We start from the raw sequence: 23,989 nt of genomic DNA on the forward strand, positions 1-23,989 counted from the left end.
GAAAGATGAGCGTCGACGCGATGTTGACGACTCACCTGGAAGACTCCCTGCGCGTCCGCCGCCACGGAGGCGTGCAAAGGGGTCCTGCCCATGTTGTCATGGGCGTTGGGATCAGCGCCGGCATCCAGCAGCCTCTTGGCGGCGTCGGCCCTGGCGTAGCGGGCGGCCAGGTGGAGCGCCGTCTCTCCCGTGCGGTCCGTCTGGGCCATGAGCGAAGCACCCTGTGCGATCAGGTCAGATATAACGCTGGGACCCGGTTCGTCGCCTCCGCTCTCCTCTTCCTCCTCGCCGGGGAACGAGCAGTCGGGTCCGCCACCGTTGCGCAGTGAAGCCAACATCAGCGGGGTGAAGCCATCTGGAAGAAGAGCGATATCAGCTCTCATCGGTGGAGGGAAGGAACCGACTAAAAAGATTTTGTTCCTGTTTTGAAGTACTTTCAGGTATATGGAGTTTACTCAAGTTTTATTAGTATTTTGACTCAAGTAGTCACTCGTAGCCCATTGTGTTCAAATGGAGAGCCTCACATTTGTAACCTTCTGTCAAGGCTTTCTATGCATATTAACTTTGGAGTCCTTTCGCTTCCGCTGACATGTAGGCTTAAAAACGTGTTGAGTTTTTACCAGGTCCCTTGACGTTGACATCCAGGCAGTCTGTATCCACGTCGGCTTGCGGCGGGGTGAGGATGACGTCAGCGGCCTTGCGATGCTGCAGGGTCCACTCCCTTCGGTCAACCCCTCCGTCCGAACACATGAGCAAGGGCTTGTCCTCATTCTATCAAAAGGCGACGTGACGTTGGAGCGTACTTTGCGAGAGCCACGTGTGTCGGAGCGTCTCCTGTGTTACTCACTCTCGGAATCTTGGCCGGAACCTCGTCTTCCATCCACCTCTGGCCTTGACGTCCATCCACCATGGCTCCATCCTGGCTCTTGAAATTTCTGGTGTGAGCGTAGAAGTGTTTTACTTTGATGTCAAGTGAGCAGGTTAAGACAAATGACATGGCCCACCTGTTTGTAAAAGTTTACCCTGGCCTGATATAGCGTAAAGAACTACATAGAGAAGCGCGGTTATTAGCCCACATTCAGCTTCGCATGTCCACTCACTTCATGTCAAAGTCATCTTGACCAACAGGTTCCCTCCTCTTGTCGTTCTTATTGGCCAAAAAGCCATCGGGGAGCCACAGCAGGCCGTGTTTATTTTTCCTCTTGACTGCCAGCATGCCCAACACCACAATGAGCAGAACGATGACAAAGGCAACACCGATCACGTACATGGGAAACGTGGGCGTCTTTTTAACCGTCAGGTCACCTGTGGGTTGAAAAGGGAGCGGCGTGTCTTGAGTGTTGGTTCCCGTTGACGAGATTTGGATAGCAGCCCGACTTACTGTTAACGGATACGAGAGGATAAGGCAGGTCGGCCTTGATGTGCGCCGCTGCGATGAAGGAAGCGGCTTCGTTGGTGTTAGAGAAACAATCTTCGGATTTCTGGGAGCATTCCCGGTTATCAATTTGCAGGTGGACCACCGAACTGAAAAGAAAAGATGGTTAATTTGCAATGAACGCTGAAGGTTTTCAGCATATGAAGCCGAGTTCTAAAACCAATGACATTCAACTCACCCGATAACCTCTCTCTCCATCTCACGCTTGCTTTTGCCCCTCTGTAAGAGGCGCCCGTGCCCATCTTCGGGCCCATAGTACGGGTACACCATGGGATCCTTGTTCTCATCCTCCTTCACCTTCAGGTTGGTGTGTAGCAGGGCTCCCAAGGAGCGCAAGAAACCACGCAAGTCCTTGATCAGCTCCTTAGGCTGCAGCCGAACCACGATAACCAGGGTGCCCTCGATCACTTTGGCCGGAGTGTCAGTGGCGCAGTCCAGGCCGTCCCAGCCGCAGGCCTCCGTGTTGCAGCTCCAGTCACACACAAGGTTAGCGTAGTGGTCTGGACAGTACTTGTCATATCTGGAAAATGGATGGTTGGCTGTTAAAATTAGGGCCCCACCGATATGGATTCGTTGAGGCCGATAATGATTTTGGCCAGAAAAAAACCCCTACCAATTATAGTACCTTTTAATTGGCATGTTAAAAATATACAATGTATTAAATATTTTTTTCTCGCAATGCATCTATAAATGCCCATTTTGCATTTTTCTTTAAAATTGCTGGAAATTGTCTTTTTTCATTTGTTTGTAAAATCCATATTTTGTATAGAACACAAAGTAAAATGAACTCAAAAGAAATAATAATAAACCGTCAACAAGAGCATGGTTAAAGATCGTGGCTGATGACTTTGGCCTATGTTTTAAGGCCCATAATCGGCTGAAGAATCAAGTTAAAAGGCCTCGCTCGACTTTAATACGCTTTCAGTTTGTGGCCATTTTGGCTTTCGTTAGTAACTAACAGGACATCAAGGTTATCCCCTTGATCAATATTGCTTCATTCATTTGCTCAGTTGGAGTATGGCAAGCCATGAAATGCCTCTTTCAAAAAATACAATTGTATGAAATTGCTCCCTTGTCTAAAAATGTATAAATCTTGGAATGTGGTCGAAAACCTAAAAAAAAAAAAACAAAAAAAAAAAAAAAAAAAAAAAACAATCATGTTCAAATGTAGAACAAAAGACTTTATCCTTAAAGATTAGGAGTTAAAATGTTCGTTTTCATGGGCGTCAGTTGGCCAAAAGGTAAAATTAGGGCTAAACTCTATATTCTTTTCCACATGAATGGAAGAGGTGACATACTTGCATGTGCTGGGTGCATGTTCCTGGCACTCAAAGCTATCAAAGAGGCAGCCGGGGTTATCGCACTCCTTGTCGCAACGTCCGTTTTTGAAGTAATCCCAGCAAGGGACGCTGGCGGTGCAGTTGACCCACGGCTGCTTCCAGTTGAGCGAGCAGTCTCCTCCGTCCCACTGACACTCGTGGTTGTTACACTGCGTGTCGCACACTTTATCCCCCGATTGACGCTCACACTGGAGATACGGGCAGGAAGGCCTGCGCGGTACGGACACTTTGTTCTCGCAGTAGCGGCCGGAGAAGTGCGTGGGGCAGCGGCAGCTGTACAGGTACGGGTTGGAAGGGTCGCTAACGCAGGTGCCGCCGTTCTGGCAGGGCGTCGGGCACGTCTGCTTGCTCTCGCAGTGTGGCCCGCTAAAGCCCGGTTGGCACTGGCAGTAGAGCTGACCCGCCGGTGACTCTACGCAGTTGCCGCCATTCTGGCAGTGAAGCTTGGCGCAGCTGTAGCCTTCCAGATCACCGCAGTTGAATCCAGCGAAGCCCTGAAAACAGAACATTCAACTTTATACGCGTTTTTTTATACAAGGGGCAGCGGAGCCTTGCAATGGCGTGTAAAAAAATGAAGCACATTTCAAGATTATTTGCAAGATGTCTGAAAAAAAAAATCGACTGCTTGTCTAGCATACCTCTGCCATGATTTGGCCCTCTGAAGCAAGAGTAAGCATTAAAGGAGAAGAGGTTAGTTAAGAGAAAAACAAGCATTAAGTGAGGTGTGGGAAATAATCATCAAGTAACTTGACTTGGTGTTTTTAAATAAAGAAAAAAATAGCACTGTATTGCATATTTAAGTCAAATCTAATAAAGTCGTACGGAAAGATATAAACTGTTTTTATAAAGTGAAATTTGTACGTGCAGTGCAGTTATTGAGTTGATTGTTATGGTGGTACTTGGAGACCAAGTACCGTATTTTCCACACTATAAGGCGCTTTGGAGTATAAGGCGCATAGAATAGAAGCTACAATAGTGGCTGGGGTTGTGTTATGCATCCACTATAGATGGAGCTACGCTAAAGGGAATACAATACAATACAGCTTTATTTACATTGCGCTTTCACAACCGCTGTAGCTGTAACAAAGCGCTTTACAGAATATTGATAAGGCGCATCGGACTATAAGGCGCACTGTCGGCTTTTGAGAAAATTCAATGCTTTTAGGTGCGATTTATAGTGCGGAAAATACGGTAGTTTTTGAGGTGGCACTTGGTGTAAAAAACACTCTCCACTCTAAAATTAAGGGCTTGGTCCACTGAATCAATTTTGAAAGAAAGAAAATGAGTCCAAAGCTCATCGCTGGTTAAAAAAGGAAAACATGCAAGTTGATGTTTTTGCTGAAGAACCGACATGGAAAACTTACAGGGGGACAGGAGCAGGTATAGCCATGAACTGAGCTCATGTTCATGGAGCAGACGCCACTGTTATGGCACGGCTTGGAGAGACACAAATCCACCATGGACTCACAAAGGCGACCTTTGGAGAGAGAAGGAGACACGTCAGAGAGAGAAAAAAAAAGAATGCACCAAAAACAGTACAATGAGCCTGTGCCTCGATCCGCTCTTCATGAATTCACCTACGTAACCGATCAGATGCGGAAAAGATGGTGAAAATTACAATTGGTGTGAAGGAAGTATTGCTTGAATCGTACGGCTGATCTTTGCATGGCGGGAAGTTTACCCTCGCTTGGAGCGGAATTTGCGGAAAGCCTTCACAGTAGGCGGATAGGTATGAGCACTGTTACGGTGCAATTTTTGAAATGAAATCATCAGTAAGCTATTTCTGTTACTTTAAAAGCGCAACACAGATCAGCAACAAGAGCCTACCTGTGTAGCCAAGGCGGCAGCGGCACTGGTAGTCATTGACAAGTTGTACGCAGTCCAGGCTGCCGGCAGCGTGGCAGGGTCCGGACCGACATTCGTTCAGATCGCCCTCACAATGTTCTCCTACAAAGCCTGGCGGGCAGGAGCACGTGTATCGCCCTATTCCATCCACGCACTGACCACCGTTACGACAGCGGGGCTCCCATGAGCCAGGCTTGGGTGCGCAGTCGTCCACGTTCACTTCGCACTGAAGTCCTACGCAACAGATGACAAGCAGATAATGCGATGTTTGAACCTGGGCGTGGATGAGTGGTGGTCTGTTTCGAGAGGAATGATTGAAGTTGGGCCGTTGGTTCTTACCTTGTGTTCCGGGTGGGCAGGCGCAGGTGAAGTGGTTGATGAGGTTGATGCATGTTCCTCCGTGGAGACAGGGCCTCGAGTGGCACTCATCAACATCATACTCACAGTTCACCCCCTGGTAGCCTGGCTTACACTGCAGAAGCAAAAATGTGTGTTAAGGACAGTGCTGGGCCTTCCTCGCTTCTCTCCATCCATCCATCCATCATCTGAGCTGACTTCAGCAATAGGCGTGGTACACCCTGAACCGGTTACCAGCCAATCGCAGGGCACAGAGAACGAACAACCATCCACGCTCACACTCACACCTAGGGACAATTTTGAGTGTTCAATCAGCCTGCCATGCATGTTTTTTGGAATGTGGGAGGAAACCGGCGTACGCGGAGAAAACCCACGCAGGAGAACATACAAACTCCGCACAGGGAGGCCGGAGCTGGAATTGAACCCGGTACCTCTGCACTGTGAGGTCGACGCGCTAACCACTCGACCACCGGGCCGCTACGTGAAGAATGTTTGATTAAAAAAATAATAATAAATTAGGGGCGGGGTGTGTCAGAAGGCCCAGGCAACAAACAAAATCACACTAAATGCAAACAAACACATACAAAAAAAAAAAAAGATCGACTTACAACGCATTCATATGTTCCCTGATAGTCCTTGCATGTGGCTCCATTCCGGCAAGGATTAGACTGGCATTCATCGACCATATCTTCACAGTAGCTGCCCGTGTATCCCGGCTGGCACTGACACTTGTGGGAATTACCCACGTTCACGCATCGCCCGGCATTTTTGCAAACATTCTCCACTTCCAGACCTACAGAATTCACAAAACAAATCGCATCAATGATTTCAGTTCAGATTGAAACCACATTACACGACTTGGTTTGAGTATACGATCACATGAATTTCCTCACCATTCCGGGCGGCAAAGTCCCGGCAAGACATATTGGGCACATCACAGTAAAGTCCGGTCCATCCCATTTGACAATGACAGGTCCAGGAGGTTGCGGTCTGCGAGCAAGAGCCCCCGTTGTGACAGCGCACGTGGCTGCACAAGTTGACAAAGTTCTAGAAACAGAACCGTGAACAAATGTGTGAATAACTGAATAAACGTTTCGACTCTAGTTTCTCTCGTCAAATGATCAAACATGGCACGTGCCTGGCAGTTTTGCCCATTGTAGCCCACTGGACAGGTGCATCTGTAGGTGCCGAGGCCGTCGGCGCAGGTGCCGCCGTTCTTACAAGGCTGCGAGTCGCATTCGTTCTGCTCATACTCGCAGAATGTGCCATAGAAGCCGGGACGGCAGCGACACGAAAAGGTGTTGATGTCATCGATGCATGTACCGTTATTCAGGCAAGAACTGCAGGGGGATAGGATTAAAAAAAAAAATAACATGACTTTGATTGTGCTTAATTATTCATCACCAGCTCTGTTTTGCATACGGCATTTGTATTGACCATTGTCCATACAGTGATCACAAAAATTTAGGAGATACAGTGGTACCTCTACTTACGAAATGAATTGGTTCTGGAAGAAATTTCTTAACCAGAAAATTTTGTAAGTAGAGACACGTTTTCCATGTAAATGTCCGAATCCGTTCCAAGCCCCCCCAGAAGTGTTTTTTGTCTGGCGTTTTGTCAAGAACTGATCCAAAGACGTTCAACAATCCTTCGAAAACATCCAAGGCAAAGATCAGAATAGTGAGCGATCGCCCGACGAAATCTTCCGACCAAAAGCCCAAACTACATTGTACAAGAAAAGCAAGTTGAGGTGACTCACGTAAAGTACATTCCTTCCCCAGCTCACCTTTCGGTGCATTCCTGGATGTTGTGTTCACACAGGAATCCATCAAAGCCCGCCCGACACTCGCACACAAAGCTGTTGACGTAATCCCGGCAGTTGGCACCATTCCAACAGGGTTGGCTGGCGCACTCGTCGATCTCGGTCTCACAGCGGCCCCCTTGGAAACCTGGGCGGCACTCGCAGGCGAAACCGCCCACATTGTCCACGCAGGAGCCGCCATTCAAGCACGGGTCTGAAGAGGGCGAAAGAGAGACATTTGATTGAAAACATATGGAAAACGTCCAAGAGTATTGCTGTGTGCCCCGCTTGGATGAGTTGCTGCTTTGTTTGTCTTAAAGGAGCAGTTGCTTGAAGGTTGATATTTACTGTTACATCGATGCTATTTTCTGTTAGCCCATGTATGGCATTTCACATTAGCCATAAGCTAGCGGACTTTCGTAGTTGTTTTAGAGGGTAAGAGAAATGTTTTCCTTATAAATGTTTTTTAAAAGTCGTGAAAAAAAAAACAGATTGAAAGGAACAGAGGTTTTTAAAGCACCAAGATTTAGAAACAAAGTGATGGACAATTAATATACAGAATTTGGTCATTAAATGGAGGGCATGTATGTTTTGATGGAATTTTATTTCTGCTTTTTTATTTTTTGTGTCATCGAATAAACTTAAGATTAACAACAGATTCTCAGGAATACATTAAAATGGAAGTTTCAATACCCTTTAAGTCCGTTTTGATCAATTTAAATGTGTTCAAAATATTTGGGAGGTGAAACGCAATATCCAATATTTTCACCTATCATGGGTGGGTCTGGAATGTATCCTCGCTATAAATTGGGGTTCACTGTACATGAAATAGCGTTGTTGGGAGGGGGGAGTGGGAGGGGGGGACTCACTGGGTGAGCAGTCATCAACATCTGTCTGACAGTTGTGTCCGCTGTATCCAGGCTGACATGTACACACGTAGCTGCCTGGGCTGTTTGCGCAATGACCGCCGTTTCTGCAAGGATTGTTTTTGCACTCATTGACATCCTCCGTGCAGCGTCGCCCTGTGCGAAAAAATAAGAATTAAAAAAAATTTAAAAATCAAAGTTCCGCATCGATTCACACGTAGAACGTGCATAGCTGTACCTTGCCATCCGGCGGGGCATCGGCAAGAGTAGGAGCTGTAGTCTGGAGTCGGACGACACACTCCTCCACTCTCACACGGATGAGAAGCACAAGGAACAAGCTCGTCCGTGCAATTTTTACCTGTTTGGACAATTGATCGTTTTGCGCTTAGCTGAAAAAGCTAACCTGTGTTTTCTCTTTTTGACATGCATACAAATTAACGATTTCACAGAGAATACAATTTTTTTTTTTTAGTTTTTCCTTGCCGCCCTGTGAGAGTTAAGATGTTAATATTTGTCAACTGTGGGCATGTGAAGCCTTCTGAGAATTTTCTGTGATAAAGGGCTATACAAATAAATTTGACTTGACATGACGATGACAATATGGTCGTTCGAAATTCGGAGGCCGAACCTGTGAATGGTGGACTGCACTGGCAAGTGTAACCGTTGACCCTGTCGATACAAATGCCTTGGTTGAGACAGGGATTGGACGCGCAGTCGTCAATGTTCTTCTCACAGTTTACGCCTGAAAGCAAAGACGGAGGGTCAAATTAAGTTGAGCTCTGACGAGTCTGTTTAAGGTTCATCCAAAAATTTCACCCAAAAAGTCCAATAACAATAATAATAATACATTTTGGAGGAGTGTCAATATCACGTTCCCGATAAACGCTACCTCTGAATCCAAGCTGGCACGCGCAAGTGTACCCGTTATGCCGGTCCAAGCATGAACCACCGTTTTGGCAAGGATTGGGCTGGCACTCATCCTTCTCCTGCTCACAATGTTGTCCTCCCCAGCCGGGTTCACACTCACAGTGGTACCTGGTGACAAGGACAAGGAGGAGTTCCGAAATAATCACATGGATCACACCTGCGGAACAGGACTGAGGACCTCTGAGTGGCATCTGAGAAGGGCTTACCCGTGTTGCTGCTCAATACATTCGCCGTGCACGCAAGGCTGGGGCTCGCAGTGGTTGATCCCCGAGAGGCAGAGGGGGCCATGGGTGCTGGGCGGGCAGAGGCAGTGGAACCCGTTCACCTTGTCGATGCAGGTACCGCCGCTCATACACGGGTTGGAGCTACACTCGTTGATATCCGTGTTGCATTGGATTCCTATGAGAGAAATGAGTTCAATGATGAAGAGCATCCCAAGTGTCAACATTAGTCCATATGGAAACATGATCACCGCAAAGATTTGAGGTAGACATTTAGGTTTGACTCTTTTTTTTTTTTTTTAAAAATCAAATTATTTGATTTGCCGTTTCAGCCCGACATCCAAGCTTACCTGTGTATCCTGGGGAGCACACACACTTGTACTCATTAATGCCATCCTGGCACTCTCCATACTCGCAGGGGTTGCTGGCGCAGTCATCTTCGTTGATTTCACAGTTCACACCTAAGGAAAGTCAAATGAAACTTGAAGAAAGAAGCACAGCGACAATACTGCATTTAAACGCATAATGTAACGTAATAAAATGCTTCATACGAAAGTAGCAATTGGTATTGGTACACGCCAGGGTTGTCACACTTCCGGGGCATTTCTCACCAAATCATTTGTTGAGGGGGGGCAGCCATTAATCACTTCCCCTAACCCTTAGGAGGGGTCACCGTGCATAGTCTCTATATGAAATACAGTGAGTTGGCCTCCAGGGGGCAATAGAAGACTCTTTTCTAAAAATGCCCTGAGCAGGAAGTGAAAAAATGTAGACGAACCAGTAATTCAGCAAAAGTCAAATACATTTTGTGTGTGTCACAGCATGACGAAGCTAACGCATGAGTGCAATACAAAGCAAACTTGTAGAAGAGGAACTTCACAGGAGAGGAAGTGTGAGTCTGTCCTTTGGAAAGTGAAAATGAACTAGAGTACTCCACTTCTGGTCAATTCGGAACATTATAGGCACACGGCACCACGTGAAATGGTTGCACAATGTACAAGTTTAAATGTTCTGGTCTGGGAGGAAACGTGGTGAAGTGCCACTTAAACCAGACTTCACTCGTGCAGTGTTGCATTGCAAGATGCAATGCACAGTGGGCTGCCATTTCTCAGACTCATAGAATCTGATCTATTCAACCCTCGTTCCCCCAAGTGAACAATTTCCAAAGTCTATTCGGGTAAACGGGTTTGAAATAGATTTACCTGCAGTCCCAGGTGGACAGTTACACTGGTAGGCGTTGACCAGGTCAATGCAGCGTCCTCGATTCTGACAAGGGTTGCTGTGGCACTCCTGCACTTGGATGTTGCAGATGGAGCCGACGTATCCCGGGTCGCATTCACAGGAGAAGGTGGCGATGCCATCCTTGCACACGCCGTGGTGGCACGGCTCGGGCTGGCAGTCGTTGATGTTCTCCTCGCAAAGAAGACCCGCGAAGCCTAAGAGGGCAAAGGGGGTGCTGATAGTGGACTCCATTTTGCCTGCTTTTAGATGAGTCAGTTCGAAAGTCGGTCATGAACTTCTACCTTCAGCACATTCACAGTCGTAGCTGTTAGGTCGGTCGATACATTTGGCTCCATTTAAACAGGGCGTACTCGAACATTCGTCGATGTCTATCTGGCACGTTTCCCCACTGAAGCCTGAAATCACAACAAAAAAATAGATGAGCACTCGTCCACAGTTAATTTTTTTTTTTTTTTTTTACATTTGGTGTGTACCAACCTGCTGGGCATTCGCAGACAAAGCGGCTGACCTGGTCCAGACATTTTCCCTGGTTCAGACAGGGGGAGCTGAGACACTCGTTCACCTCGATTTCACAGTGGGTGCCCTCAAACCCTGCAGGGAGTCACAAAAAAGGACGGATTCACTTTCAACTTCAGAGGTGGAGAAGAGCTCCGTTATCTAATCCGGCACTCAAAGGTTCAGTCATAATTGTTGCATTGACGTTGCATTTTTTTTTTTGGGGGGCTGGGGGGGGAATTGTGGTAATCATTTTTATTCCTCTACCTCATTAAATAATTGGTGGATTCGTGTATTGTAAATGATACAATGGTACAATTACACGTGACTTTACATTTAACAATGTTTTATTTCGTTTCTAAAACAGTTGGTTAATTAATTACAATTAAGTGCATGACAAAGTCACATACAATTATTTTTTTTTGTTGCCGTTTAAACTGTTGACATGGATTTATTTAATCGTTGATTTCCCAATCGTTGGGTAGGTGATTCGTTGTCAAGTTATATAAACAAATAAAAAAATAAAAATGTCATTAAAACAAAGATTATTTCAATGTTAAACTATTTTACATCACATCTGAACTCTACTTTTATTTCTACGACTGACCTGTTTTTAAACTGGACATAATGTTCGAGTGGCTTACAATAATTAATTCACTCTAATTTGCGGAAAAAATAAAAAAACTTCGCCTTGTGTTTGATGAACGCATAAGCCCGCCATGCTACTGAAATTTCATGTTGGCCATGATGAGGTTAGTAGGAGAGCTATTTTTACTCGCTGGTACTTGGTGTAAAAAGTTAAATACAAATGTTTCCCCACGGCGACGATAAAAGATGATGCCTCAAGGTGAAATTACAACTTTATGAAGACATGTCTAAGATCTCATGAAGCGCACCGGGCATGCAGATGCAAGTGTAGTCGCCAATGCGATCCAAGCAAGTGCCGTCATTCTGACAGGGGCTTGATGCACACTCGTTGACATCCTGTTCGCAGCGTGGCCCGGCGTAACCCCTCACACAGTTGCACGTGAAGGAGCCATCTGTGTTCACGCACTGGCCGCCGTGCTCGCAAGGGTTGCTTCCTGAAGATGAAGAGGATGGAGGAGGTTATTGTCGGACAACAGGAAATGGCCAACGCAAGGTGTCTGGATAGTAGAGACCAAGATTGACAACCTACACTCAATTTGAGTATTCTAACGCTATTCCTTCTCAACTTTCTTTCATTTTATAGCATTTGCCTTCGCTGCATTGCTTCCAGTGTGTGTAAGAGGATGTCAGATTTTTTATTTTTTTTTTGTCCAATCAGATTTCAGCTAAGATATGTTGCCATGTCAATCAAATCTGCCCATGCTCCTTCAAAAATCAGTAGTGTTGGCCACTGTATCTTCAACTAAATAGTGTTCCTTAGCAGATTTGCCATTTGCTACTTGTGAATTCAACAATTAGCATATTTTGGGTGGAGAACTGATCTTGTAAGATGCTTACCTATTTGCTGTTTTTGCACTCAGGCCAAAGCCATGTCGAATGTAAAAAATATGGCTTTGGCAACTTGATAACTTAAGAGGTACTGTATGTTTGGTCGCCGAGTTTCCCCATAAGGTACCAAAAGCACCACCCGCCGCTGTTGTGGAGAGCATCTTTCTCACCGATGCTGCACTCGTCTCTATCGACGTTGCAGGTGCTGCCGACGTAACCCGGCGGACAGTTGCAGTTGAACATGCCGCTAATGGGGTTGGTGTCACACTGGGAGCCCTCCCTGCAAGGGTTGCTGATGCAGGCGTCGTCTATGTGGCAAAGTAAACCTAAAGAGGGGGAAAAAAGGCAAAGGAAAGGGATGATTTGAGGCCTGAGTAAAAGTAAACATCATTCACACACCAAAGTCCCCAAAATATCAAAATGACATCAATGTCACGTTCACATCGTCATCATTATCTATCTACAGATGGGACGCGGCAAGCTTGTCAGCTGTGTTGTGATCATATGAGCCCGATTCCCACGCGGAATGGCTGCTTCCTCTGCTTTAGGGCAGACGGCGAGGCGGCGGTAGAAAAATAAAATCAGCTCTGTTTGAAAAATAACATTTCTGGTTTGACCTGTTCCACAGATTGCAGTCGCCAAAGTCTAATAAATTTTCACAGGCAAAACCATGACGTCATTCTTTCTTCGAAATATGTGATGGATTTTTCTTCTGACTAGAAACTGCAACTTTTTTTTTAAACCCCCCTCCAACTCTAATACAGGAGCACTTTCTTTTTAAAATCTGCAGTAAACTTAACGACATCCCAGAAATGAAATCCACCTACTTTCACCAACTGTTAATTTTTGTCCCGCGGTCGAAAAGAGAGACAACTATTTGAAGTGTGGTGTTTATTTATTCAAATGGGAGACGCGCCCGGCAATTTTGAGCGGGCTTTTGTGTCAGACTCACCCGTCTTTCCATGGGGGCAGAGGCAGATGAAAGAGGCGACGCGATCGATGCACGTGGAGCCTTGGGTGCAGGCGGCAGTCGCGCAGTCGTCGATGTTTTCCGAACAGTCGGGCCCGCTCCAGCCGTTGACGCACACGCATACGTAGCCACCGGCCAGGTTGTTGCAGGTACCGCCGTTCTGGCAAGTGTTGGGCTGTAGACGACACTCATCCACGTCCTCTGTGCAGCGCTGACCTGTGAAGGGCGCAGGCAGGTGGAAGAATCTGTTCATAATATGTACAGTGGTGGGTCTTTTCTTAATTTAACAAGCTGAATTCGAATACTGTATTTGTTCTGTGTTGCCATGCCAATCTTATCTGCCCAGAGCCTTCACAATCAATAGTGCTAGCCCAGATAACTTCAGCCATATTAGCAATGGGACTTGTTCTTTAACCAATCAGCCCTTCATGGAGTGAGTCATGAACAGCATTGATTCAAGGCATCTGTTTTGACCTGGCTTGCCATTTCACCACATCATCGTCTTTTCACGACCATAAGGCGCAGATAAAAGTCTTAAATGTTCTCCCAAAATGGACGGGGCGCCTAATAATGCGGGTCGCCTTGTGTATGCACCGAGTTTCAAAATCCGTGAATGCTGTTGTGTGACTTCGATGAATGGGTGCGCTTGACAGAATGAAGTTGTGCCGACAGCATGCGGACGTGAAAGTGGGAAGGGTGGGAGCGAAAGAAGACACTAAAAAGCACGCCCCCGGTTAGTGCCGGCACGTGCATTGCGCAAAACAACATCACGAAAATGGCACCTACGAAGAGACAACGCTTACGAAGCGCAGTTTAAACTGTAGGCTTTCAGTTACACGGACGACCTTGGCAAAAAGTGTCTGCTTGCATTGTTGTTTGAGCTCACGCAAACGCCGGCATCATATAGGATAGGGCAACTCGGGAAAAGGTACAGTAAAAATTTTCTAACAATAGGTCGCTTGTGTATTTGTCAACCTAGTCCAGTCCATTTCAGAAGAAGCAACGAATTGAGAGAGATGAATGAAGATCCCGCAAACGGCTGTCATTCTCACTCATGCCCAAAATATCACAGCAGCGTACAAACACAGCCAGCCGCACATGGGGGCACATCAATTCAGTCTTACCCGTCCACTCTGGAGGGCACTGACAGTTGTAGGTGTTGACTCCATCCATACACGTGCCACCGTTTTCGCACTGATGACCTGGGCAGTCGTCAATGTTGTTCTCGCAGTTGGTGCCATTGAATCCTGGCACCACGTAGAGCGGAAGGAATATTTGTTAACAAACTTTAGTGAATGCGTAATCAAAGGAATCGTGACATAAAACCTTCACAGCCTGAGAGCAAAATTGGGGCACTGAACCTCGGCTCAAACCCACTCACCCATTTTTAATATGTTTATATTTATATTTATATTTATTGATATATTTTTTGTTCTTCTACTTTCTCCCTTTCATAATTTTGCTGCTGTAAATTGGGAATTTCTCCAGTGTGAGACAAATAAAAGTTTTCTTATCATATCTGAAAAGCCTCATAAAGAAAGGATAATTCCATTGTCCAGACCAAAAAAAGAATCAGAATCCAATCTATGTTAGCAGCAAGTTAAAGAGAAATCATGGGTGCAGACATATTTCGGGACATACGTGATTGGTGAGGAGTCCCGTGATAACGTAAATACATATTACGGATGATTGACTTTAAAGAACGGCACTTGTCTGTGTGTGATATAAAAACTTTTTTTTTTTATTCAGTTTTACTTAGCAATTTTTGGTTTGCAGGATTCGGATTTTTTTTTTTTAAACTTCACTGCTGTAAAATTCGAGGGACAGAGTCATCTGCTTTATGTTGATCCAGTATTTCACACATTTCAAACACAGAGACAAAAGGGCGCACAATACCTTCGACAGAAACTCAACAACAGTAGAACACTGAGCTCTATTATGTGCAATAACTACAGGAGGGGCATTTCCCCCCCCCCCACCCCGCGCGGTGTGTTCAAGTTGACAGAGAGGGGTTGAATGGAGGCTGAGATGGCGCTTATGTAGACAAACGTCTCGTGTACATAAGAATTATGACATGCCCCGATAGTGTGGAAATAGCAGTTGCGTGTTTGTGGCATCCACTCTCTGACTGTAGCAGAGTGACAGGACAGTGTGTTTCATACAAAACAACCAGGAGGAGCTGACTGTTTGTACCTCAAACAATGCAATGAAACATCCTATCTCTCGTTCCCCCTACTGTCAACCAAAGAGAAAAAAAAAAAAAAAAACCCTGACCCTGAACATTAGAAACTAAAATGAGTTCCAGTGCATTTCCTGCCTTACCTGGAAGACAGTGGCATGAGTAGCTGATTTCCGAACTCTGATGGCAAGTGCCTCCGTTCAGACACGGAGACGGCGAGCAAGGGACGTACGAGCTCTCGCAGTGTCGACCCGTGAACCCGGCACCGCAAATACATCTGTGGAAGTAAAACTTGCTCAGTTGGCAAGAAACACTTTAGGCACTTATTTGAAGTAAGAGTTCTCACGCCTATATTGTTCTTCATCAATTTGCTCCCATGGCAAGGCACGTATTTTTAAGCTGTCATTTTGTTTTTTTTTTCCCCCTCATATAGTGTTTTGAATAATTTTTTCCAGTATTTAGACAATTCCAAATCTAGAGTTCACACCATGTCTGTCTGTATAAATAAACTTGTTTGAAGGTGTTGATGTACTGTAAAATTCATGCTAATTTCTGTTAACCCTAAGGATTTTTTAAATGTTTTTATTATATGTTAGCATTCGGCTAGTAGACATTGGTTGGATAAAATGTTATGGTTTGGGTGAATATTATACCATTTAAATATAGTGTGTCAATTTGACAATAAAAATCAAATTGAAATCAAATCGAAATGTGTTTCAAGAATGTGAGAGCCGTGAAACTATGAAAAATGTTTGATACGTTCTCTCTACACTGCAGATTTTTACCCATTGCGGGTTGGTCCGGAATATTTCCGCAGTGATTAACGTGGGTTCACGCGATATTGTGTTGGTTCAAATGTGTAAACAGTGACGTCAATTCTTACTTGTAGGAGCCAGGGGTGTTGACACACGTTCCTTCATTCTGACATTTTGAGGGGGAGGCGACGCATTCGTTGGTGTCATTGAGGCAGCGGAGACCCGTGTAGCCGGGTGGGCAGGAGCAGATGTAATGACCACCTGGAAGAGCGCGGCATGACCCGCCGTTGGCACAGGGGCTCGACAGACAGCTGTCCTCATACTCGCATCGTGGTCCTAAGAATGGGAAGGGAAGGAGAAGACACGGCATTGAAATTAATTGACATCATTAATCTGCACACAAAACAAACAAAAAAAAAATCACTGACGTCATGAACACATTTCAGCAACAGAGACTCCATGCGCTTCGCTTTTTAGCAACAGTTACACATTAAATCTGCATTAAAGTACATTTTTTTTCTTTTTACAACAAATGTAGCTTCTTTTTTTTTTCCAGGACAACTAACTACCAAACGAGTCTAATAACCCGGCAGAAACGTTCAACCTGAAACCAAGAAGGCTTTTTCTCTCACCTGACCATCCTCGGGCGCACTTGCAAGTGTATTTGTCGAGGGACAGCAAGGTACATGTGCCTTTGTTGGCGCACGGGTTGTTGGGATAGCACGTGGAGTTCTGCGGAATGTGGCAGTGCTCTCCAATAAAGCCGAGAGGGCAGACGCAGGTGGCGCTGCCCGGTACAGGTACGCCGGCCAGCATGCCCACGGAGCAGTTCCCGCCATTCGAGCAGAAGCCTGGATGACAGGGGTCTTTATGGTGGCAGTATTCCCCCAGGAAGCCTGGCGTGCATCTACATGGGGATACAAACAACAATGTTAACGTCGACAACCCCCAAGTAGGCGGGACAGAGTAGCTGTGGTAAGTTGCGTGTGGTCGGAATTGTCAAGACGGATGAATTTGCTTCCCAAACAATACAAGCATTACCCAAGTAGTCGATGGTCTGCGCACCTTAATATTTTTATCATATTTATTGTTTGTGTCCTGTTATTGGATGGATGTTTATTTTGAACTGCTCCAGATGACATACATGAAATGTTAGATTGCATGAATGCTTTCTGAAACTGTGATGCGATGTTTGTGGTATCAAGAGGTGGATTTAAGTCGGGTAAAAGTGCCTCCCCGGGTACAAAATGGACCGGTTGTTAGTGACTTGAAAGACAAAGTCCCCTGCTGATGTGAAGAACTGGGCAAAGGGGAAGTTGAGCTTGCTATCAAGGTTAAGCGAAGGTCGGTCATGGTGAAGAAGAAGTTCAAAAGCAGAAGGATGTGAGGTAGCGTCAGCTGGAAGTTGTTGACAAAAAAAAAGCTTTCTTTTTCAGACATTTGAAGCCATCAGAAAACTGAGGGCATGATCTACCCAAATGTTTGTCAAGTCACACATCTGCATCGAAGCTGCATGAAACCACAGGCAGCCACTCCTGCTTAAGCCACTCCCGAAAGGCCACCCCTCCTGTTTCTGCCATCCAAACCGTTCCAGCCGAAGAAGCCTATGTTTTCGATGCAATATGCCGAGTGGCCCCTCTGGATCTTGCGTTCAAATGTTGACCACATCACATCATGGGAGCCCACGGCACTTTCACCAGTGTAGCTTTTTCGGTCGAACATATTTCATTATGGGCACAACATCAGCTTGCCTAGTGTATAACTGGGAAAAAAAAAAAGAATAACCGCTCAATGTATGATTTTTTTTGTCATCGCATTTGCTTCATTGGACTATTTTTTTTTGTCTGGCGATGGCAAAGGATATGGCATTACACAACACAAAAAGTCCACAAAGGATCAGATCAGGGACAAAGTTCTCTGTGAAACTTTCTATTCTGCATTTCTCCCTGGGTGACAGGGCCTAGCCAACTGTTTCGTTTTGTCGCAAGCGAATTTCCAACAGTTCATACATTTTCCTGAGAGAGTCTGCATTGTTGTCGTGTGTGCAGGACCGCCGCCGACACACTGTCTTGGGACTCTGGGCAATTGAGCAAAGTGCTGGCTCCTACAATGGGCCCCTACAAACGTACCTCCCAGGACAGGCTCAGGTAACATCACTGGAGAGCCCGTATAGAAAATATGCCATAGTGGCTTTCACAAAAGCTGTCCAGCAGCATGCAAAAACTGAAAGTCACTTTTGTGCATTTGTGATTTGGGTGAAACCAACCCATTTTCTATTGCTCATTAGAAAAACGGAATAAGGGACAAACAAACTTTTTTTTTTTTTGTGCGAGAGAGAGAGAGAGAGAGAGAGAGAGAGAGAGAGAGAGAGAGAGAGAGAGAGAGAGAGAGAGAGTTAAAATAGCTTACATCAATGTGTTAAATTGGCATGGGTAGACATGCTGTTACGCAACTAAACTTTTTTAAGTGTGAAAAGGTCACAAACTTGAGGATCTTGAGATTTTACGCATGTTCTCCTCTACCACTTTTTGATTAGACACATATAACTCACATGTTGACCACTTTCTTGTTTCTATATCTGCAGCAGAGCAAGCCAACCACATCAACACACACACAAGGCCTCCCGAATCTAAACACAAACACGGCCCGGTCAGGAGATCACGACAAGCCGTCATTCTAAGAATAAGGAATGCTCATTTTTGTTCAGCCAGTATAATCTTTCCTCCCTCTCTCGCAAAAGTAATGACAGGGAACTCTGCCCTGTGACAAACATCTCATTAGTGGACTCTCACACAAAACCATGCGCGTCGCCATGCCCGCACCGATGCTAGGTTTACATTACCAACTTTTTCACTTCTAAAACTACGGGGAATATGAGACGTAGTCACTATGTAGTCGAGGGATGCGTCAGTCGTTTGCTCACGCGCTTCGCCAATCACAGATGCTCATGGTGAGACACAAGGGGTTCTCGCAAAGGAGATGTTTATAGCGAGCTGACGACTGTAGTTTCTTGGCCGATTATTACACTGCAATTAGTAACAAAGGTTACATTTTAATTGATTGTACAAACGCCCCAAAGAATCATCAACATCAAACCGGTGACATTTCATTTTTGGCAATAATCTATCGTGAAAACGTCATGCTAACAATGTAGCTGCCATGGGGTGTCGCCGTGCACAGACGTCAGTGAGGTGGGGGTGTTGCTTTGGGTAGAGATGCGAGGAGTGAATGCCGCGGGGGAAGGGGGAGGGGCTGAGGGTAATGAGCCTACATTAAAATCTTGCTAATAGCTTCAAGACTACTGGACTCCAGCTTTATTTGCTCCACTTATTTTACTACACTTGAGTAGCGCCAGATCTTAAACTCAATTCCTAAGTAAAAAATTTTGGCTCACAATACAAAGCAAGAAAAATTTTAATCAATCAAGCGATGGTTCCAAACTCAAAAAAAAAAAAGTCTTAAAATGTCAAGGAACTAATTGTATCTTGGAGCATCTGACACATTATGACGAGCACAAAATCGCTGCAAGCGAAAGAGGCGCTGTTGCTTCCGTCATTGCTCATTTACTGTGTAAATAACAAAAAAAAAAAAAAAATTATCAGTGATGGGAAGCTGAGCTTAATTTGTGCCACCGATGTTAGAATACGGCACAACTCCTCCAGGCATTATAGATAATGGATTATTGGTCCATTTTGCCAGTAGCCAATCAAGAAAATGAACACAGAGCAGCTTTTTTTTTTCTGGTATGCTTACCACTCAGATCAAATAGAACGTTCTAGATCAGTGCCCTTTAATTTTCACTCAGCAGTGGCCACGAACTGCAGCAAAAACTAAAAACTGACTTTGAAAAGTAAAAATGTGAAAATGTTGCTGACGGAAAGACGGGAAGTTAGCTTCTCTTCCGCTGTTTTATTAAATCGCTGCCGTCCGACCCGTGCTGACAGAATCCAAAGTGTCCGAAAATAATAACGCCCTGTCCTTCTGGTCCCAGAGCCCGAGAGAGTCGTTTGCTTTTTAGCCTCGGGAAGTATCGCTCCAGCCTGTGGCAAACAGACAAGGCTGTGCATGATTCGCATTATTGTCAGGGAGTGGTGTCTCGGCGGGGAGGAAGTATTCTGTCAATGGATTCAACATATGGCGCATTAGTCAGCATTGTCATACACAACTCAACAGCACAGGCAAGACTGTCGACGCGTACACGCAACTGGACTGCAGTGGACTGGGCTTGTGTGACCGTTCCCTCGATGGGATTCTTTGTCCTGTTCCGTGACGGCTTTTTTTTTTCCCACGCTTCATCTTTTCTCGATCTTTCGCTCCCAGCTTTCTGCAGCCCTTCGTTACCTCTTTCTCATTCCTCCACCTCGCAGTTATGGCCCACTCAAGGTGTCAGGTTTCTGCAGCTGGTTCACATTAGCGCCCCCATCTTGCTCGCGCGCACACATACACACTCGCATACACACTCCTCCCTTCTCTCCTCACTCCTTCTCCCTCCTCTACCTCATGCTGACCTCAAGCCTTTAGCGGCTGGCCGTGTGCGGCTTCACTGAGCAAAAGGGTTGAATCTCACAAATATCGTCTCTCCCACTCGTTTCTTTACTAATTCATATACCGGGCTCCTTGCATATTCCCCTTTGTGTCCCATCCACTTCCATTTGTGCCAATTGGCCCCGCCCATCCCCTCCACCAGTTCTCCAGAGTTCAAGCTTCAACTGAAGACCTTCCAACCCCTAATCTAGTCTCAAAGAAGCCTAATAACTCCATCATGCTTTGCCCCTGCGGCAATCACAGGAAAGCAGTGCCTGAGTACGAGCGCGGGAATAAATCGGCTCACATTTCAAACCATGAAGGCGTCTCTGCCTTGACTAAAGTCTGTTCCATGTACCGTGGCCCTGTGTGTGCATGTTCAAAAGTCAAGTGCATAATACATTACTGGCTTTATCGAATGGCTCCACACGGACAAAATGGCTGCTTTGGTGCTGGGGGGCAAAATAGAACAAAACTCCCCCAGTCCCCCGCGATATAAGAACATCAGCGCCTTTGTTCGCATCAGTGGTTATTTTGGCGCGATTGCGAGTAACTTACTTTAGATGTTATCACTATGGTAGGGTCATTTCTACCTTCACAGTGCGTAGTGAGGTTAGCTAGCTAGCTGTGGCTACACCCGGAAAATGCATCTTCTCTGGATGCCACAATTCATATAACAGCTAGGTTTGGTTATTTAAATTCCGACCAGCTTGCCGCCTATTTGCCGGCCAAGAGAAACTCTAGAAGCCCGTTAGCCGTCGAGCTAGCTGGTGGGATATAATCTAGGCAGCAGAAGCTTTCAACGGACATATTTTCACAGCTCAATCATGTAACAATGTGTACGCGCAACAACGATGCCAGACGAAAGAGCATCTAATTTTCTGCGGTGCCGTGGTTTCACACATTCAGCGGACACACCTACATCATTTGAGAGCGGAGACGAAGGCTTTATTTTTTTTAAGCCGCATTTTATATGCTTGCCGATTTCTTTCTTCTCTGTGGTGTAGCAAATTTACAAATCATATTTAATTTCACTTAATAAGGAGCTGAATACTTAATGCATAATAAACACCAACAATGTAGGAACACCCCCCCCCAAAAAAATCAAATCAAATCTAAACGGAATTCGCCTGAAAAAAAAACTTTGACGAAAGCAGGAAACTGAGCAGTCTAACTGAAAAAAAAAAAAAACATCAGAGGAGCGAGAATAAGAAGTCAAAATAGGGTGGAGTCCACAGTGGGCTCGTGTGGTAAAATGTCAGACTTTTTTTTTTAGTGACATGCTTCAAAAAGACTCTTCTAAGAAACTGTGGTCGACAACATAGGACCTCAGCATGATGTTTAGTCATTATCTTGTCCTTGCGGTTATAATGAGGCCTAACTTTAGACCTTGCAACCTTATGAACAGTCATTTTCTTCCTTACACATTCCTGTCAAACACACACTAAGCAAAGCAGCGTTATTGACATAACCTGTGTCTGCTTTGTGCTGACTTTAAAGCACATGGTTCTTTGTGGTTCTTGATTTAGTGTATGGCACCGTTTTGGAGTGTGAAAACATTTTCTGTTGTAGTGCCACTTCAGCAGATGCCAGTTTGCTGCTGAAATGAAATGATTTGCAGAGCTTTGGAAGAGTGGATGACGACTACGATGCATTCAAAGTAACAATACACAACTTCAACCCCCACATGGAGTCACTTTTGGCCCACCTTGTCATCATCAGTGAGTGACGGAAAGAAACAGTCACTGGGGGCTGGTTGCTACATTCCCCACTGTCTTCTTACTAGTCTTATAGCAGCCTGATATGAACTGACTCATTAGCATTTTACGACTTGTTTGTTTACTTTTGTGAATGGGTGTGAGTGTTTAAAATCCAACACACCAGGCTCCAGTAAAATGATTTTTTTAAAAAGACCTATATTTAGAACATCAAAATAATGTATTTTTGATTTGGTCAGACACAACAGGCAAGCCCTGATAACTGTGAAGTTATTTTTAACCAAAACGGCTTCACTCGTTTGTGACTTGGCTCATCGTTCCAAGGAAGCCCTGATTCACCAGTAAGCCACATCCGACACAAAGAGGCTCTTATCATCGTGGCTCCACTTTGAACCACATCTAGCGAGCCGGGGGAGAGCCACAGGTCTTCCAGAGATTTGCAATCTCAGACACGACGGTTTATTGAAGTTTATCTGACAATTCGGATTCCATCTGCCGTGCATCACGCAACGCTGCGTAAGGCTGTGCGTGACATGAAAAATCTTGTCACTCCTTTTCCGTCCTCGATAGTTAGTTGGCCAGTTTGAAGTGCTGATCAACTGTGGATTGATTAATTGACGAATCCACAACTCGGCATCAATGTTAAATCCTGATAGTAGATTTTATAGTTTATATTTTGTTTACAATATTATGTTCTATTCAGCCCCACTAGTCTACACAAGGTATTCCGATTCATGTTGTGTTTGTGTAATATGAATTACGCAGAAAAATCAATCTGTTTTTTATCCATCTCAGGGAGGGCGGCCATTTTGCAACTTGGTGTCGACTAAAAATGACATCACAGTTGCTCAGGGATCAATGACCGATCACGGCTCACCTGTTTTCACATTCGACATATTTTAAAGAATGTTTTTGGTTTGACTTCCCCTTTAATGGTGTGTTTTTTGGGGATCTTACTCCATTATGCTGATTTTGAAAAAGTTACATTTTACAACACGGATGAACACAAAGTGCTTCGTTTGTATTAATATTTCGCATATTGAAGCTCATGATCATTCCCCCATGCTATGTAAATGGTACCATTTATTAAGCAATCTTAAATTCTGGAAAGGGCAGCACGGTGGTCGACTGTTGAGCACGTACGCATCACAGTGCAGAGGTGCAGGGTTCGATTCCGTCTCCGGCCTTCCTGTGCGGAGTTTGCATGTTCTCCCCGTGCCCGAAGACAGCAGGGGGTAGCCTCCAACAAGCCCCCGACCCTCGTGAGGATAAGCGGATTAGAAAATGGATGGATGGATGGAAGTTCTGAAAAAAGCTCGGGAGTAAATGCGACATGAATTGCTATGATAGTGTCAAACGGGTAAATCCCTCAAAATGTTGACAAAGCCAAAGGCTACAAGAAAAGAAGCGCAAGGATAATGAGGCTAGTTTCGTGGTGTCCTCGGGCATCTCAGCCTCCAATGAAGGGGCTCAGCCATGGATGAATGAGTGACAGTCTGATGAAAGCAGCATAGCAAGAGGCAAATTATAGTGCCTCCCCACAGTTCTTGCCTTGACCCCACCCCCCCTTCATTCCCTTCACTTGTTGCTCTCTCATCAGCAAGAATTTGTGCTCTGGGGTAGTTCTTCTCAGATTACCTGAAAGGAGACATCTTTTCTTTTTACCCCCTCTCTTCCTCTGTCTTCCCCACAGGCAAATTCTGCCTGTCAGATCAAAAAGGCAGCAGGTCGACACAGCACAGATATTCTCTCTCTCTCTCTCTCTCTCTCTCTCTCTCTCTCTCTTTTTTTTTTTTTTTTTTTTGGCACCCTCCAGGACAGAGGGCGCACAAGCGCGG

General features: G+C 45.3%; 1 protein-coding gene across 1 annotated transcript in view; it reads right to left on the reverse strand.

Annotated features, from left to right (window-relative positions):
* Positions 1 to 23,989, reverse strand: part of notch2 (notch receptor 2) — a 33,033-nt gene that overhangs the window by 3,813 nt on the left and 5,231 nt on the right. Inside the window, exons 2-31 of the mRNA XM_019897139.1 lie at positions 16,542 to 16,816; positions 16,038 to 16,245; positions 15,298 to 15,431; positions 14,100 to 14,222; positions 12,958 to 13,191; positions 12,176 to 12,331; positions 11,426 to 11,611; positions 10,512 to 10,625; positions 10,316 to 10,429; positions 9,995 to 10,228; positions 9,143 to 9,253; positions 8,778 to 8,970; positions 8,534 to 8,679; positions 8,273 to 8,386; positions 7,883 to 8,002; positions 7,648 to 7,800; positions 6,764 to 6,992; positions 6,116 to 6,317; positions 5,871 to 6,024; positions 5,586 to 5,770; positions 4,960 to 5,092; positions 4,603 to 4,854; positions 4,140 to 4,252; positions 2,734 to 3,269; positions 1,614 to 1,955; positions 1,382 to 1,524; positions 1,101 to 1,305; positions 848 to 935; positions 621 to 771; positions 36 to 355 (exon numbers count right to left, since the gene is read on the reverse strand). Coding sequence (XP_019752698.1) covers positions 36 to 355; positions 621 to 771; positions 848 to 935; positions 1,101 to 1,305; positions 1,382 to 1,524; positions 1,614 to 1,955; positions 2,734 to 3,269; positions 4,140 to 4,252; positions 4,603 to 4,854; positions 4,960 to 5,092; positions 5,586 to 5,770; positions 5,871 to 6,024; positions 6,116 to 6,317; positions 6,764 to 6,992; positions 7,648 to 7,800; positions 7,883 to 8,002; positions 8,273 to 8,386; positions 8,534 to 8,679; positions 8,778 to 8,970; positions 9,143 to 9,253; positions 9,995 to 10,228; positions 10,316 to 10,429; positions 10,512 to 10,625; positions 11,426 to 11,611; positions 12,176 to 12,331; positions 12,958 to 13,191; positions 14,100 to 14,222; positions 15,298 to 15,431; positions 16,038 to 16,245; positions 16,542 to 16,725 — 5,577 coding nt within the window. The 5' untranslated portion in view covers positions 16,726 to 16,816. The remainder of the gene's footprint in view (positions 1 to 35; positions 356 to 620; positions 772 to 847; positions 936 to 1,100; positions 1,306 to 1,381; positions 1,525 to 1,613; positions 1,956 to 2,733; positions 3,270 to 4,139; positions 4,253 to 4,602; positions 4,855 to 4,959; positions 5,093 to 5,585; positions 5,771 to 5,870; positions 6,025 to 6,115; positions 6,318 to 6,763; positions 6,993 to 7,647; positions 7,801 to 7,882; positions 8,003 to 8,272; positions 8,387 to 8,533; positions 8,680 to 8,777; positions 8,971 to 9,142; positions 9,254 to 9,994; positions 10,229 to 10,315; positions 10,430 to 10,511; positions 10,626 to 11,425; positions 11,612 to 12,175; positions 12,332 to 12,957; positions 13,192 to 14,099; positions 14,223 to 15,297; positions 15,432 to 16,037; positions 16,246 to 16,541; positions 16,817 to 23,989) is intronic.

The sequence above is a fragment of the Hippocampus comes genome, unplaced genomic scaffold, assembly GCF_001891065.2.
Source record: "Hippocampus comes isolate QL1 unplaced genomic scaffold, H_comes_QL1_v1.1 scaffold22, whole genome shotgun sequence".
Taxonomy (NCBI): Eukaryota; Metazoa; Chordata; class Actinopteri; order Syngnathiformes; family Syngnathidae; genus Hippocampus; species Hippocampus comes.